General features: G+C 38.6%; 1 protein-coding gene across 1 annotated transcript in view; it reads left to right on the top strand.

The window, feature by feature from the left end:
• The window catches only part of RBM17 (RNA binding motif protein 17), a 37882-nt gene that overhangs the window by 16269 nt on the left and 3529 nt on the right, over positions 1–18084 (top strand). Inside the window, exons 3-8 of the mRNA XM_037155203.2 lie at positions 49–165; positions 5733–5899; positions 7558–7655; positions 10761–10817; positions 12513–12654; positions 17719–17870. Of these exons, the coding sequence (XP_037011098.1) occupies positions 49–165; positions 5733–5899; positions 7558–7655; positions 10761–10817; positions 12513–12654; positions 17719–17870 (733 nt within the window). The remainder of the gene's footprint in view (positions 1–48; positions 166–5732; positions 5900–7557; positions 7656–10760; positions 10818–12512; positions 12655–17718; positions 17871–18084) is intronic.

Raw genomic sequence — 18084 nt, forward strand, 5'->3', positions numbered from 1 at the left:
TTTAGTTTGAAGGCTCAGTATACTCTTCTTGTTTTTCAATAATTTTAGAGCCAGAGAACAAAACAAAGTACAGTCCTTGCCCCAGTAATCGACCTAAAGCGTGGTGGCTCTTCAGACGACCGGCAGATTGTGGACACCCCACCTCATGTAGCAGCCGGCCTAAAGGTAAGCCTGCCCCTGACCTCAATGGCTTTCCTGCTCACGGCGTGTCTTATTTTATGCACATGTCTCTGAACACAGTCTCCTCAGTAGGCCTTTGCAGTCTGGTCAGTATCATTTTCAACTTAATTTTTACTTTTGTTTCTCAAGTTTAAATCATTTGGCTATTTAAAATAAAATGGTTCATTATAGAAAAATCAGACATCAGAGATAAACAAAAAGAGAATAATTGGCTTCAAATCTACCCAGAAATTAAAAACTTTATATTGTAGAATAGCTTCCCATCCTAGGCCTCGTCTACCTACTGTTCTCTAACCTGCCTGTCTCGCTTAATATATAGTGACTGTCGGTCTGTGTCCAAAAGTATTTTAATGGCTTCACTGTATTCCCTCATGTGTGTACTGTAGTTTACTTAATTTGCTTAGTGCTGGATATATAGGTTATTTATAGTAAAAAATACTAGTATTCATTGTTTTTTCATGGGTTAAAATGAAGTGTTAAAAAATAAAGAAAGTCTACCACCTACCCTTTATCAACCCAGTGATTCTACATGAGCTTAGAAACTAAGAAATAGACAACTATGTAAATGGGTTAGTGAGGATGAGAAAAATCTGGAAAAGGGTAATTGCAAATCATACTTAATGAGGGGCAAATGAACTTAAACAAGTTTTATGCTTAAAATTATACCCACTCTAGGTCTATGTTTATTCTCCATAGATGTCATTCAGATAATACCACAGAAGTAGTTTAAATAGCACTATGTAGGTACACAAGTTGCTTGATGAGAAATGACCCACAGGTTAAAGATAGGAAATGCTGTTATTGCTGACTGTTTCTTAGCAAGGTACTTTTCCTAGCCGCACCCCCGACCACCAACTATTAGAAAGGACCCCAAACAAGCTGAGGCACAATTTCAGCTGCATACTCCTTCCCGTCTTTATTTTGTTTCTCATCCTCATAGTTTTGACTGTTCTGGTTTGGAATCCACTTGCTCCTCAACCTTGCTTTTTCTTGGCTGGGAGACCTGGTACTACTGCAGGCTAACAGTCTGTGGAGCGGAAAGAGCACCCCACAGCAGAAGTGTTTTGGGGGGATTCTTAGTGATTTAACTTTTTTACCACATACTCACCACATAACTTTTTTCACTACATCTACCCAAAAGCTGATCCATCATTTTCTGTTACTGTGTATTGATTCTAGAGCCACCCCAAAATTTAATCAAGCATTTTTTTCTTGTTACAAGTTTCATAATCGAAATTTTTATTAAATGTATTTTATTTACTATGCAATTACAGTTGTCACATTTTTCCCCTTTGCCCCCCTCCACCCAATACCCTTATTCCCTCCAGCAATACCCCCTATCGTTCATGTCCGTGGGTTGTACATGTAAGTTGTTTGGCTTCTCCATTTCTGTACTATTCTTAACATCCCTCTGTCTATATTGTGCCTACCGATCATGCTTATTATTCCCTGCACCTTTGCCCACATTCTCCCTCTTCCCCTTATTCTCCCTCTTCCCCCTCCCTGCTGATAACCCTCCATGTGATCTCCATTTCTGTGATTCTGTTCCTGTTCTAGTTGTTTATTTTATCTTATCTTATTTTGGTTCATTTGTTGATAGTTGTGAGTTTATTGTCATTTTACTGTTCATAGTTTTGATCATCATTTTTTTCTCAGATAAGTCCCTTTAACATTTCATATAATAAGGGCTTGGTGATGATGAACTCCTTTAGCTTGACATTATCTGGGAAGCACTTACCTGTCTTCCCATTATAAATGATAGCTTTGCTGGATAATCTTAGATGTAGGTCCTTACCTTTCATGACTTTGAATACTTCTTTCCAGACCCTTCTTGCCTGTGAGGTTTCTTTTGAGGAATCAGCTGATAGTCTTACGGGAACTCTTCTTTAGGTAACTCTCTTCTTTTCTCTTGCTGCTTTCGGATTCTCTCTTTATCTTTCACCTTTGGCATTTTCATTATGATATGTCTTGGTGTGCCCTCTTAGAGTCCTGCTTTTTTGGGACTCTGAGCTTTCTGGACTTGTATGTCTCTTTCCTTCACCAGTTTGGGAAGTTTTCTTTCATTAATTTTTCAAATAAATTGTTGATTTCTTGCTCTTTGTCTTCTCCTTCTAGTACCCCTATGATTTGGATGTTGGTAAGTTTAAAGTTGTTCTAGAGGTTCCTAAGCCTCTCCTCATTTTTTTTTTTTGGATCTCTTGTTTCTTCTTTCTGTTCTGGTGATTGTTTATCTCTTCCTTTTGTTCCAAATTATTTATGTGAATCTTACTTCCTTCCCGTCACTGTCGGTTCCCTGTGTATTTTTATTTCACTTTGTATTACCTTCACTTCTTTCTTTATTTTGCGGCCATACTCAATGATTTCCGTGAGCATCCTGATCACCAGTGTTTTGAACTCTGCATCTGATAGATTGGCTATCTCCATGTCAGTTCTTTTTCTAAATTTTGATCTGTTCTTTCATTCGGGTCATATTTCTTTGTCTTCTCAGTGTGGTGGGTTCACTGTGTTTTTGTGTATTAGGTAAAGCTGCATTTATTCCCCATGTTGGTGCACCTGTTATAAGGGGTAGAGCCTTAGGTACTTGCCAGAGTTCGGCAACCAGCTTAGCCTCTTGTGACCCTTTATGTGAGGGAGGAGTCAGAGAAAGAACAATTCCACTTGCTGGCTCTTGCCTTGTTTCCAGTTACTTCCCCCACTTCCCTTAAGTGAGTAGCAAGTGCTGATTATCCCAGTGGGTAGACTTGTGTATGTTCTAGGACCCTGTAGGCCCCTCAAATGGACTGTCCTGTGAGATCGGCAGTTTCTTGCAGTGCTGTAACCCCCACTGGTTTTTACAGCCAGAGGTTATGACGCTTTATTTCCCACTGCTGGAACCATGGGCTTCAAGGTCTGGTCTGGGGCTGGAGTTGCTTGCTTCCCGATTGTCCCTCCCAGTTTTTATCAGCTGCTTATGAATGTGGGACCACCCATTCTTCCGGCTTCCGCTGCCTCGGTGTGCCACACACGTCCTCTCCACCCTGCTTCCCAGTCTCCTCCCCTCCCACCTGTGTGGGTGAATGATTCCTCTTAAAATCCTTGCTTATCGGACTTCCATACGGTTCAGTTTTCTGGCAGTTCTTTTTTACTTTTTATTTTTAGATTGGTTGTTATCCTTCTAATGGTTGTGCGAGGAGGCAAAGCGTGTCTACCTATGCCTCCATCATAGCCATAAGTCCCTCATAATCAATTTTTACTTCTGAAGTATTCCCATCAAGTGGGTGTGTTATAATTTATACAAGAGTTTCCTGACTGTAGAACCATCTAGATCTGCTTTTATGTTGTTATCATAAATAACACTCTAATGAACATGTCCATAGAGAGTGCTCCATGCATGTGAAATTATTTTCTTAGGATAGATTTCCTGAGGTGGCATTAAGAGATCGGTCATTTTTTAAAAATATTTTATTTATTTATTTTTCGAGAGAGGGGAAGGGAAAGAGAAAGAGTGGGAGAGAAACGTCAATGTATGGTTGCCTCTCATGCATCCCCTGCTGGGAACTGGCCTGCAACCCAGGCATGTGCCCTGACTGGGAATCGAACCTCGATACTCTGGTTCGCAGGCCCGCACTCAATCCACTGAGCTGTGCCAGCCAGGGCGAGAGATCGGTCATTTTTATTACCAGTTTGTTTAGTGCTGGCTTGTTTTCAGCAGAATTGTGTTAATATACAATATCACCCACAATATATGAGTATTTTGGTTTTACCCACCTTTCCCATCATGGGACATTAGCATTTTAATTGTTTTAAATCAACAGATTGCTTTATTTATGGTATTTAGAGAAGAATGGCTCATTGTTAAACTTAGTAGGGCTTTTTACAGTAAAAAATAATTTGATTTTAAATTTCATGTTGACTGTTAGTTCTTTCAGTAGAAACTTTGTGATAATAGTACTGCATAAACTGACAGGCTGATTACTAGTTTCTCTCCTATCTTAATAATAACTGAAAGGAAATCTTGTTTATGTGCCTTTGTATTTTTTAAATGCCTTTAATATTAATGGAAATTCATTACGTGCCCTTTGGGGGCCCTATGTTTTTAATAGATTTGTGTAAATTTTCCAGTGATAGGACCTGGGAGGTGACTACAGTTACTTTTCTAATTTCTTTTATTCATTGAATTACAGTGTTTCTCGATTTTTAGTATAAGGAAAAGATAAAGTATTTGTTTTATAATATATAATGTCAGATGAAATAATCTAATATTCTAAAATATCAAACTTAACAAGAATTGTTGGATTTAAATTTATTGATATTGAACATAAGCTCATATCTTGTCAATTTTCTGTTCAAAACTAAATATTTACAACCTTTCTGTATTTGATAGTATTGGGCAGTGTACCTCTTAAAAGAGGTGACTAGTCCTAAGTTATGCTTATTTAAGATGTCTGTGGAGACCAGTTAAGGCCTCTTATTTTTACAGATAATAAGAAAGAGTTAAATGCTAAGAAAACATGGAGGAAGAAAGTATGGAGGTTTAGGAAACTTAGACCATGTGTTATACTGGGGCTTCCTTGAGCCATGTAGAAATCAAGACCACCAACCTAGGGTAAAGCCCCATTTCTTTTTTTTTTCTCTTTAGAGGGGAAGGGAAGGAGAGAGGGAGAGAAATATCAATGTATGGTTGTCTTTCGTGCTTCCCCTGCTGGGAACTGGCCCGCAACCCAGGCATGAGCCCTGACTGGGAATCGCACTGCGATGCTCTGGTTCGCAGGCCCGCCCGCGCTCAATCCACTGAGCCACACCAGCCAGGCCCCATTTCTAATCATGTATTTTCTAGTTGGCTGTGCTCTGCCTGCCTTTTGTTTTTTCTTATTTCTTTGTTAAGCCTACCTCTTTTCTCTTAAAGAATAAGCAACCCTAGTTTCTAAATGTTGAGAAGTGAAATACAAAATGTTATCTTCCGAACTTGATCTTAGTGGACCTTAAAAAATTAATGATAATATGAGGGGAATTATATCCACGCTGTGCCAGACTCAGCACATGAAGGGCAGCCGACCTGGGAGGGGATGCATTCCAGAGGATTTCAAAAAGCCCACAGGGATGCTTTTTGCTTTTTTAAGTCTTAATATATCATGTCTGTCCATGTAATCAAAATTTAAAGTCATTCTATTAAATGATCACAAGGATGATTGTGTTATCTGTGGGTGGTTTGGTTTTCATGGAGCTATAAGAAAGCAAGGTATTTGTTGTTTACTATATAAATAATCAAATTTATTGTTTAGAATTTTTGGTGGTGGCAGTTTGTTTAGGAATTTCAAGAAAATACCATAGGATATTTATGAAATTAACACTGAACTAAATTCTTTGTCATGGTTTTGCTGCTACCTAGTGAGGTGCGTGACAATGTCAAGTCACCAAACCTGCTTATTAGACATTTGTTCCCTCATCTACAAAACAAAGGAGGCAAAAAATGACCATCGGGCTCACTCCAACCCTCATATTCTTTTCCCTTAAATCTGTGAATAAAATTTTAAGACATGAGGATGGTACTGTGGCATTTTTATCTTCCTCAGGATCCTGTACCCAGTGGATTTTCTGCAGGAGAAGTTTTGATTCCGTTAGCTGATGAATATGATCCTATGTTCCCTAATGATTATGAGAAAGTGGTAAAGCGCCAAAGAGAGGAACGACAGAGACAGCGGGAGCTGGAACGACAAAAAGAAATAGAAGAGAGAGAAAAGTAAGGCTTCTTCTGAATTTGGGGATATTTTATATTTGAAATACAGGTCTGGCAGAAGTAAGGCCTGCTTGAGTGTTATTGGTAGGATAATAATATGGGTATAATAATTTATAGTTTTAATTTGAACATTTTACCTAAAATGTCATATGGTGTGCTTCAGTGTGATACAGTTATGTTACAGAGTTACATGCTTATGATTTTGTAATAAAAAAGAGGCTTCATTTGTGCCAGACCCTGTATTTATGAGAATGTTAATGAATGTACTTCAGTGCTGTTCATAAGGCTGAAGTTAGTTTTTGTGGTTGATCTGAGCGCTCATCAGAAAGAATCTAACTGTTTTTAAAAGTTTTTAGTTGTTACATCCCAGCATGAAAACAAACTCTCCAGCAAATTTCCTATATAGGTACAAAAAATTTAAAGTATATATTTTGGGTGAGTTGTTAGAAAAGTACCTTAGAATCCTAGTGTTGAACAATAGTTTCTTTCCTATGCTATGACTCTTCTATAATCATAACTTCAAAATACTTAATTTGTTATTGTTTAACTATTTTTAAGCAAGATGGAATTTTTTAAGACATATGTATCTTTTATTTGTGTTTTTTAAAAATATGGGTAACAAGGATTTGTTTGTATTTTTTCTTTTAAAAACATTGAATATTGCCCTGGCCGGGTAGCTTGGTTGGAGCTTTGTCCTGATGCTCCAAGATTATGGGCTTGATCCCTAATCAGGACACATGCAGGAATCAACTGGTAAATGCATGGATGAGTAGAGCAGTGGGTAGATGTCTCCGTCCCTTTGTCACTCTCCTCCCCCTTCCCCTCTCTCTCTTTAAAAAAAATCAGCCCTGGCTGGTATGACTCAGTGCATTGAGCACCAGTCTGCAAACCAAAGGGTTGCCGGTTTGATTCCCAGTCAGGACACATGCCTGACCATGCCCAGGTGGGGCACATGAGAGCCCCACACATTGATGTTTCTATCCCTTTTTTTCTCCCTCCCTTTTTCTAAAAATAAATCATTAAAATGTTTTTAAAAGGTCAAATACAAATATTGAATATTGGTTAAATTTTAAAGAAAATATTAATACAGTGTTTCTCGTTTTATCATGAAGCTAAGGCATATTCATTTTTTGCCGATGTGACAAAAAATAAGTATAGTTTTGATTCATTCATACCAAACAGCTCTTGTGTTGGCTGTTGTCATTTTTTTAATCTGACCATCTGAGGGAATAGAGGTCGTGCCTCTGACTAAACAGTCAGGTGCTGCCGGTTTTAGACATTTATGCAGCACAACGCGCCTCTTTGGGGACTTGGGTTGGAAATCACTGTTCCAGAGAATCAGAATTGTCAGACTGTTACCTGTGTTGATATGCTTTAAAACTGAAATTGGTAAACGTCAAAAAAGAGTTTTTCTTGGCACTTACACTTGTGTACCTATTAAATATGTTCACTTTATCTTCTGAATTTTTCTCACTTCTCATCCTTTTGTTACTTTAGACATTAACCAGTTGATTGTGCACACCCCTCCTTGCATTATTAGTTTAGTGTGAAGGGGAGGGTGTGGGTATTTCTAGCCAAAAGAACGTCAAGGTAACGTCTTTTGATTTCACATCTCTAAATAGGCTTGTCTGTAATGAACATGGGTTCTTCTATTATCACAGGAGGCGTAAGGACCGACACGAAGCTAGTGGATTTTCAAGACGACCAGATCCAGATTCTGATGAAGATGAAGACTACGAGCGAGAGAGGAGAAAAAGAAGTAAGGCATGAACATAAATATTATGTTTCCAATATGGTGTAGTTCCACTATTTGCTTTTCATGCTCACTATGATAAATAAATAGGTCAGTTGACATTGATTTAGGTAATTTTCTTGCGGGAATCCTAGCCATCCACATTTGCATATGTCCTTAATTTATTTTGAGTTTTCACCTATAATTCTTCTTTGAGCTTCCCAACCACTTTCTAACATTTATTAAGTAGACACTTTGAGCATATCTTAAAATACATACGCACACTTTTTTTACTTGTAGCACAGTCACAGTGACTGATTTCTCTGTCCAGCTTCGTTTCTGTCACACACTGAATGGAGGAGAGTCAGGGCACTTGTTTCCAGAACATTTGCCACTGACATGAGTAAAACTGAGGGCAGCACTTAGGTTCCCTGGACATTGGTTTCTCTCAGTGTCATTTGGAGAGCAGGAAGACAAGAAGTTGAACTAGTTCATAAGGCTCCTTTTAGCTCTAAAATTTTACAAGCAGAGTTGTAATTGCGTAACAGCTAAATCCTTAGTGATCACTAGACAGTTAAGCAGTGTTTGTTGAGTGCTTCTTATTTTAGCTTCATCATGTTTTGATTGCTGAGATTTCCTTGATTTATTAATGAATTTGGCCAATAGATTGAGATTTAAGTGAGAAATATAAGTCTTCTACTTGTTTGCTTGTATCAGGCTCTGTTCTAAGCACTTTCATAGATTATGTCCTTTACGCCACATGACAACGCAGGGTGGCTCTGTGGTTCTGCCCATTTTAACAGTGGGAAATGTGAGCCACAGAGGGAAGAAGCACTTCATGAGATACAGGTACTCTGTTCGTCTTATCCAGGACCTTCATCTACCTGAAATCCTCATTGTAATGTGCTCATCTCTAACATACAACCTGAAAATAATACGATCATGAAGCTGGAATATATTTCTGTATCTATGAACCTTATTTTATATATAGCCAGGAGTGTCTTAGGGTTAATTTAAATTTTAAAATACGAAAGGAGTGAGTTTTTAATGATATAGAATTCTTTTTCAATTAAGGTATGAATTAAATGTATTTGTATAATACTTAATATTCAACAACAACAAAGAAAATCAAGCCCCTGTATACAGAGAACAGATTGCTGGTTGCCAGGGGTGGGGAGTGGGATAAAAAGGTGAAGGGTCAAAGGTACAAGCTTCCAGTTACAAAATAAATAAGTAACTCTCGAGGATGTAATGTCCAGCATGGTGCCTATAGTTTATAGCACCATATTGCATATTTGAAAGTTCCTGAGTAAATCCTAGAAGTTCTCATCACAAGAAAAAAAATTGTAAATAAGTATGGTGACAAATGTTACTGAGTGTAATAATCACTCTGCAATGCATACAAGTATTGAATTATTACCTTGTACACCTGAAACTGGTATCAGATGTCAGTTATACCTCAGCAACAACAGAAGAATGCTTGGTACAAGCTTGATATTGTTGTACACCACATTGTTTTTCCAGTGGGAGGAAAGTTACCATTTGAGTGTGCTCAACACTTCAAATACTAATGTTAAAATTTTTTAAATCCATTAGCTCATTAATCAGCAAATGTTTAGTTTTTGTTAACTTTTTGGAATCCAATATATAGGTTGAATAATTATTGGTCTTATTCTTTCAGCTTACAAATTGGCTGCCCTTTTTGTAAGGAGGTAGGCCTTCTCTCTGAAGGCCATTCATTTGCTTGAACATTAACAGGAACTATACATTGAATAGCATCACTATACATTGAATAATGGTGTCACTGGGTGCCATTAGGGAAGTAATGGCATTATGCCCATTATGTATACTGCTGATAACAGATAATGCTTATATCTGAAGCTGATCAGTAGCAAATTTTAAGTAATCACCCTGAATTAAAAAAATATATTTTATTTATTTATCTTTAGAGTAAGAGGAAGGGGGAAAGAGAGGGAGAGAAAAAACATCAATGTGTGGCTGCCCCTTGTGCGCCTCCTACTAGGGACCTGGTCTGCAACCCAGGCATGTGCCCTGACTGGGAATCAAACCTGTGACACTCTGGTTCACAGGCCGGTCCTCAGTGCACTGAGCCACACCAACCAGGGCTCACCCTAAATTTTTTGTATTGAACTCATTAAAGCTAATCTCAGAATCAGTCAGTGATCACTCAGGTCTTAGAGATAAGATTGAAAAATGATAATAGGAGGTATTTCAAAAGAAATACAAGAAAGCTTTTTTCCTGTTTCTCCTTAAGTATTTGTGTGTTCCAGACCTGTTAATCATGATGTGTTGTACTCTGGCTTTGGAGGAATTTCTTCACTGAAACATTTCATGCAGGTGTAGTACTGGCTTTAAAGTCAGTGTTTTGTTGTTATTTATTTACATTTTATTATTTTGGGGGCTATTTTTTGGGTGTACTTAATGAAAATTTCCTTATATTTTGTTTGCATCTGTGTTCTCCATCCATGTTGGATAGTGAATGGAGTCACTTTGGTTTGTTTTTGCTCACTATTCTTTGTCCAGGAAACATGAGCAGGAATGGTGACAACACCAAACAGGCTGTATAGAAACTAGAAGTGCCCGCATTTTCAAATAGGTGTTTAGTCCCAGCGGTTTGCATCCGGGATAGGAGTGTGGAATATTGTGGGGTAAAGCTTGGCGTCACTGGGTGCTGCATTTTATTCTGTCTGCCCACTAACTCTGCTCTGGAAAATGGACACAAATACCTACTTTAAAGGTTCATTAAGACTAAGTAAGATGTTGTGAAAGAACCCGGTGGTTAACATGCTCTTAGTAAACAGTTATGTTACTATTTTTTAGTAACTGCTAATTCTCTGCCTTAAGTTATTTCATCTTAAAATTCATTTATTTACTACATTCTAGAGATCTTGAATGCCTGCTGTGAAAAACATAATTATGTTTGTGTGGCTTTTCCTAGTTTTCTACATTTTTAATCCTAGATTCAGATACTAAATTCTTTAGATGTTAGCTGGAGGGATGAAGTAGCAGATCTTTCTTCTTTCTTTCTTTTGGGGGAGGGGGTTATGTCATAGTGCTGGAGAGTCTGGCAACTACAATGTTCCTTTAACACTGGAATTTATGTTTTTGCAGGTATGGGCGGGGCCGCAATCGCACCACCCACTTCTCTTGTAGAGAAGGACAAAGAGTGTATGTATCTGGTACTTCCTCTCTTTTATGTTGGTAAAAGTCTTGCTTTGGGCAGTATTAGCTTCTGTTGGCCACATGAGCAAAGTCCGTCCTCTGGCCCTAACCCTGAGACCCTGCACGGGTCATTGATGCTGCTCTTCCCTTCTACCCCTTATACTTTAGAACTTTTAATGCCAGTCTCTGAGACTTGGATTTTTATACAGTGAGATTCTTTTATAAAATTTTAAAATTTGTTTTGTCTGCTCCAACATCTCATAGTTGGAGTTAGGTTAAAACAAACAATAGCTCCTCGATTTTCTATTTGTGTACTCGGTAGTTTAGAGGCTGTAAAATTCATGACCTTCCACAAGGTGGCAGTGCCTTTTTGATTAGAGTTTTGTGCCATTTGTTTCCATTCCAGTACGCAGATTGTGTGCCTTTGCTTTCATTGCTAGAACACACCCACCTACTGTTTCTCCTCCCAACGATCTATTCTATAATTTGGGGACCAGAATTGAACTTTGATATATCATTCTAGGTCATTTTCCTGTTCTCTGAGTTGGACCATACCTAAACTATCCCAAGAAAATACAATTGTTCCTAGTGCTTTTTAATAGCTGTTGCACTATTTATTTTATCTTTTTAAAACAGATAACTCAGAAAGTATTGTTAAGTACACTTTGTGTGAAAACACCTGGCAAACCATAAACCCAATTGACCCAATTGAAACCAGTTTCTGGGAGTGGGACCCAAGCATCTAGATTTTTATTTTAATTTTTTAATTAATTAGTTTGTTTAAGATTTTATTTATTTATCTTTAGAGGGGAAGGGAAGGAGAGAGGGAGAGAAATATCAATGTATGGTTGTCTTTCATGCATCCCCTGCTGGGAACTGGCCTGCAACCCAGGCATGTGCCCTGACTGGGAATCAAACCGCTATCCTTTGGTTCGCAGGCCTGCACTCAATTCACTGAGCTACACCAGCCGGGCCTAGATTTTTTAATTAATATATAATTTTTTTGTAGCGAGAGAAACATTCATTTTTTTTTTGCTGGTGTTCTACTTATTTATGCATTCATTGGTTGATTCTTGTATGTTCCCTGACTTGAAATTGAATCAGCAACCTTGGTGTATCAGGAAGATGCTCTTACTAACTGAGCTACCTGGCTAGGGCATCTGGATTTTTTTTTAAAGCGTTCTTACTGATTCTACTATGTAGCTGGGGCTGAAAATCACTGCTCTGGTATATGGTCCATATCCTCAAAGACCTTTATTCTGTGCTAGGCTAATGAAGTAGTAAGCTTAGAGTTCTAAAACAGGTATACAAGAGGCTATGGGAATGGAAAGGGAGTGTGATTGGATCTATCTGGAACATACAGAAATCTTAAGGATTCAGACAAAAATTGTCATTTAAGAATAAAGGATAACTCAAAGAATAAAGGGTAACTTTTAAAGGGTAACATTTCAGTAAGATAAAAAGGGACATTTGAAAAGATAATAAATAGTTGTAGCAAAGCTAAAATTTAAAAAATCGTGGCATATCTCTGTGACTTTAAAAAGTCATGTAGAGGCTGTAAAATGGATTGGGTTTTTTTTCTTACTCCACATAGTAAACTAAAAATGTTAATTAAATTAATTAAAAGTACTGATTTTATGCAGTACAATGTGGAATTTTTTTGTAGTATTTTAGTAAACCTATTTTATTTTTATCCAACAGTACCCCGAGAATTTCCTTATGAAGAAGATTCCAGACCTCGCTCACAGTCTTCCAAAGCTGCCATCCCTCCCCCCATGTATGAGGAACAGGACAGACCCAGATCTCCACCGGGCCCCGGCAACTCCTTCCTCGCCAACATGGGGTAATGGTTCCGAGTGCTGTTGTCTGAGCGGGTGTAAGAAGGGTGAGACGCAGTGTGAAGTGTTGGCAGCACTCCCAGTAGATGCAGCCTGTTTGGTAGTGAGGGCCTTCTCTGGTTTGTAGTGGGGTGCTAGGTGTGTTCGGTCACATACATCATTCTTGAGAACCGTGCTTGAGTCACGTGGAGGGTATTGCAGCACAGTGCTGTTGTATTTTGTACAAAACAGAGCCTTCTAATGTAAGTTTTAGATGATTTTATTGTTGAAAATTATATTCCCTAGGTAGGAACCATTTCTGATAATTATTTATTTACATTTATTTTCATGACATTTGCAAATAAAATAGCTCATGTAAATTACAGCTGACTTATACTATGTCTGAAGGGTGGATGACTTCTTTATTTCTTGATAAAATGAGCCATTTGCTTTAAGGTCATGGTTATACACCTTTAGATTAAAAATAGTCATTCAAACTAAATTAGAGTATTTATTTACCTATATGTAAAAATCTTTTTTAACATTGACTTTGGGGTGGGACTGGTGGAATTTCTTTTTAAACACCATTGGATTTGCCATGCATTTTGGTTAAAAGAATGTTTCATGTTGTTTTTATGTTTCTTTCATGCAGTGAGGTACTATCAAATGAAGCATTATAGTGAGGCCTTTGTTCTGTGTCCTTTAAAAGGACCTGTGACCGAAATGCTATGTCCATAGTAATCACACCAATCTGCCCTTGCCTGTGTTTATATGCTGTGATTCTTAGAGCCCTCAAGAGGTGACTCATCAAGAGTCGGAGTAGGTGGCTGGAGTTCCTGCACTGTAAGAGAATTTTGAATTTCTGACCTTGGTACCCATCCCCTAGACCTGTATTGTTCTCTACCATGTGAATACAATTTAAAATGTAGTTCCTCAGTTATACTAGTCTCATCTCAAGTGCTTGATAACCACCCAAGGCTAACAGCTACGGTCCAGGGCAGTAGAGAGAGAGCACCCCCATCACTGCAGAAAGGTTTGTCAGACCACCCTGCGGTGTATGCTGCAGGGTGAACAGACATCAACTGCGTTGTTTTTTTTCTTGCTCATGATAAAAATGGACTTTTTTGCTGAATTCCCTTTTGAACAGGAATTCAGTCTTTAACTTATGCTTAAGGAAGATGCAGTGTGGTGCCTTTCAGCAGTTTTCAGCCTTTAGCCCTTTAACAGCTTCAAATGAAATTTTTAAGGAAATCATAAAACACGAAGTAAAGTGGGTACAGTTCTAGTTGAAGCAGGTTTTTTTGGTTGTTGGCTATTTGGTAGGTTTGGTTTCTTTTTTTCCCCCACCTTATTTTCTTTTTATTTTATTGATTATGCCATTAGAGTTGTTCTATTCCCCCCTTCATTCCCCTCCCCCTGCACACCTCTTCCCCACCATTCCCCCCCCCATTTAGTTTATGACCACGTGTCTCAAGTTCTTTAGATTCTGTATTTCCCCTACTATTCTTACCCTCCCCCCTATTTTCTATCTACGGTCTATGCTACTTATTTTCTGTACCTTCTCCCCCTTCTCCTCCCACTCCCCTGTTGCTAACTCTTCATGTGATCTTCATTTCTATGGTTGCTCCTGATCTAGCTCTCCTCTTAGTTTGCTTTTGTTTTAGGTGTGGTTGTTAATAACTGTGAGTTTGCTATCCTTTCACTGTTCATCTTTTTTATCTTCTTTTTCTTAGGTAAGTCTCTTTAACATTTCATATAATAATGGCTTGGTGACGATGAACTCCTTGAACTTGATCTTATCTGAGAAGCACTTTATCTGTCCTTCCATTCTAAATGAAAACTTTGCTGGATACAGCAATCTTGGTTGTAGGTCTTTGGTTTTCATGACTTGGAATACCTCTTTCCAGCCCCTTCTTGCCTGTAAGGTCTCTTTTGAGAAATCAACTGACAATCTGATGGAAACTCCTTTGTAGGTGACTGTCCCCTTATCTCTTGCTGCTTCTAGGATTCTCTCCTCCATTTTAATCTTGGCTAATGTAATGATGATGTGCCTTATCGTGTTCCTCCTTGGGTCCAACTTCTTTGGGACTCTCTGAGCTTCCTGGATTTCCTGGAAGTCTTATTTCCTTTGCCAGATTAGGGAAGTTCTTTACTGTTTGTTCAAATAAGTTTTCCATTCATGGCTGTTCCTCTTCCCCTTCTGGATGAACACCCCTATAATTCGGATGTTGGAGTGTTTAAAGATGTCCTGGAGGTTCCTAAGCCTCTCCTCATTTTTTTTAATTCTTATTTCTTCGTATTTTTCTGTTTGGTCATTTTTTTCTTCCTTCTGGTCTGCTCCCTTGATTTGAGTCCCAGCTTCCTTTTCCATCACTATTGCTTTCCTGTACATTTCCCTTTGTTTCAATTAGTTTAGCCTTTATGTGTTCCTCTAATTTGTGACTAAATCAACCAGTTCTGTGAGCATCCTGATCACCAGTGTTTTGAACTGTGCCTCCGATAGGTTGGCAATTTCTTGTTCGCTTAGATTTATGGGCTCGGGGGCTCTGAGTTCTTCTTGAGCCATGTTTTGATCTATTCGCACCTGTTACATTTGAGGAGAGAAGCCTTAGTTGTTCACCAGGATGGGGCCCCCCAGGTTGCTGCTTTGTGATGCTGTATGTGGGGGGCGGGGTCAGAGAGGGAGCAATAGCGGTCCTCTCTGCTCCTTACTGCCACTGGGGCCTGCCCGGTCTGTCTCAATGCTCGCTCCTTCGCTGGTTTATCAGTCTAGCTGAGTGGTTTGTTGTTGTCGGACTTTGTATTGTTCAATATTCTGTGGCTCGGCTGCACTTATTGTTCCTAAAACTTTGTTGTTTTTAGATTTGGTTGTGTGAGAAGGCAAACTGTTTCCACCTACGCCTCCATCTTGGAGGAAGTCCTGAAGCAGGGTTTTGTGGTTCAAGCCTTAGGTAGCAGCGGTTGCTAGGGGTCACCCTTGAGACCTGTGAGGCACCTCCCAGAACTGGCTGGGTAGCTCAGCTGGTTAGAGCATTGTCCCCATGAACCATGGCTGTGGGTTCAATCCCTGGTCATGGTACACACAAGAAGCAACCAATGAATGTGTGAATAAGTGGAAGAACAAATTGATGTCTCTCTCTCTCTCTCTCTAAAAATCAATAAATAAAAATAATTTTTTTAAAAGAGGAAAGTTATGGTATTAGAGAAAGCAGTGAACTGAGAATTAAGAGTTGTGGGTTCCAGTTTCGATTCTGCCATTAACACCTACAGAAATAATTTTTAATTGTTGTGTTTGTTTTTGTTTCTAATTAGCTTTAAGCTAGTCAGCTAATCTGGGCCTCAGTTTCTTTATTTTCCCATCAGTTAAACGATGATCTCTAGGAGCTCTTTATTTGTAAAGGCTATCCTTGGAAACTACTGTACCATTTAGGAAAAGACAACCTTCATTAAATTTTTATTTTTCCATTACAGTTGGCATACAATATTACATCAGTTGCAGGTGTACACCGCAGTGATTAGACATTGTATAACTTACTAAGTGACCACCCTGATAATTCTGATACCCATCTGGTACCATACGTAGTTACTACAGTATTGTCGACTATATTCCCTGTGCTGTGCTTTACATCCATCTACATGACTATTCCGTAACTATACCAATTTGTACTTCTTCATCCCTTCACTTTTTTACCCATCTCCCCAATCCCCCTCCCATCTGGCAGCCGTCAAAATGTTCTCTTTATCTGTGGGTCTGTTTCTGTTCTGCTTGTTTATTTATGTGTGTATTTATTTATTTTTTGATTCTACATCCCAGTGAAGAAATCATATGGCATTTGTTTTCCTCTCTCTGACTTACTTACTCAGCACAGTTCCCCATAGACCCATGTACATTGTTGCAGATAGCAAGATTTCATCATTTAAAGTAATTGTTGATGGATGTGTATTTATTGCCATTTTATTATTCATACTTATTTTTCTTCTTAAAAAAGGCCCTTTAACATTTCTTGTAATACTGGTTTGGTGGTAATGAACTCCCTTAGCTTTTTCTTGTCTGGGAAGCCCTTTATTTGTCCTTTGGTTCTAAATAATAGTTTTGTTGGGTAGAGCAGTCTTGATTGTGGGTCATTGTTTTTTATCACTTTGAGTGTTTTTTGCCAATCCCTTCTGGCCTGTGTAGTTTCTGTTGAAAAATTAGCTGACAGTCTTACAGAAGCTCCCTTGTACATAACCGCTTTTCTCTTGCTACTTTTGAGATTCTTTGCCGTTAACCTTTGGTGTTTTAATGATGATATGTCTTGGTGTGTGCTGGGCCTCTTCAGGTTAAACTTGTTTGGGACTCTGCACTTCCTTGACAGGCACATTTAAAAACAAACAGTGGTTGTAAGATATACCAATGCATGGAATTGAAAGAACAATATAAACAAGGAAATAAACCAAACAGACTCAGGGAACAGATAGATACAGGGAACAGATTGATGGTACCAAAGGGGAGAGGGTTTAGGGGGCAGGGTGAAAAAGGTAAAGGGATTAAGAAATACGGATTGGTAGTTATGAAACAGCCACAGAGGTGTAAAATATAGCACAGGAAGTATAATCAATAATATTGTAATTGTGTATATTGCCAGGTGGGTCCTGGAAATTTCCAGGGAGACACTCAGTAAAGTATGTGATTGTCTAATCACTTTGCTATATACCTGGAACTAATACGAAATAATATTAAATGTAAACTGTAATTGAAGAAAAGATGTATTGCAATTCAGATACTAGAACACACTGTTCTACTGTTAGAAAAGCTTTACTGTTTTCTAACAGGGCTACTAGGGAAATTTTGTTAGGAAACCTTAATATTTTTCTTGCCTAAGAGATAATCTCAAGATGTCCAGGGTTTCAGCATTAGTTTTTCATATTTCTTTCATCCTGAACATCCCCACAACTTCATCTAATGGCTCATTGTTAATTATATGTGACCTCATTGAAGCCCTTACAGAATTTCTCTTCTCCCAAAAGTAGAGTGTTATGATATAAAATCCAATTTATGCTTTAGCTGATGACTTCAGATGTAAAGGACTTCCTCCTTTTCTTCCTGCCAGTGGCACAGTAGCACATAAAATCATGCAGAAGTATGGCTTCCGGGAAGGCCAGGGTCTTGGGAAGCATGAGCAAGGGCTGAGCACGGCACTGTCAGTGGAGAAGACGAGCAAGCGAGGAGGCAAGATCATCGTGGGCGAAGCCACAGAGAAAGGTGGGTCTTCCTCAGAAGCAGGGGGAAGTGCAGTCCAGAGGAAGAGGAATGGCCCTCTCTTGAACATAATAAGAGAATTCCTCATTGGATACATTTCAGTTCTGTGTTGTGCCTCATCTTTATTCAGAACAGATGTAGAGATAGAAAGGCCCATAGGAAAAAAAAGACAGTGACTTTCCCAGAAAATAAACAATACTTAAGAAAATAAGTTCAT

Source organism: Artibeus jamaicensis, unplaced genomic scaffold (genome assembly GCF_021234435.1).
Source record: "Artibeus jamaicensis isolate MK-2021 breed Jamaican fruit bat unplaced genomic scaffold, CSHL_Jam_final contig_426, whole genome shotgun sequence".
NCBI lineage: Eukaryota > Metazoa > Chordata > Mammalia > Chiroptera > Phyllostomidae > Artibeus > Artibeus jamaicensis.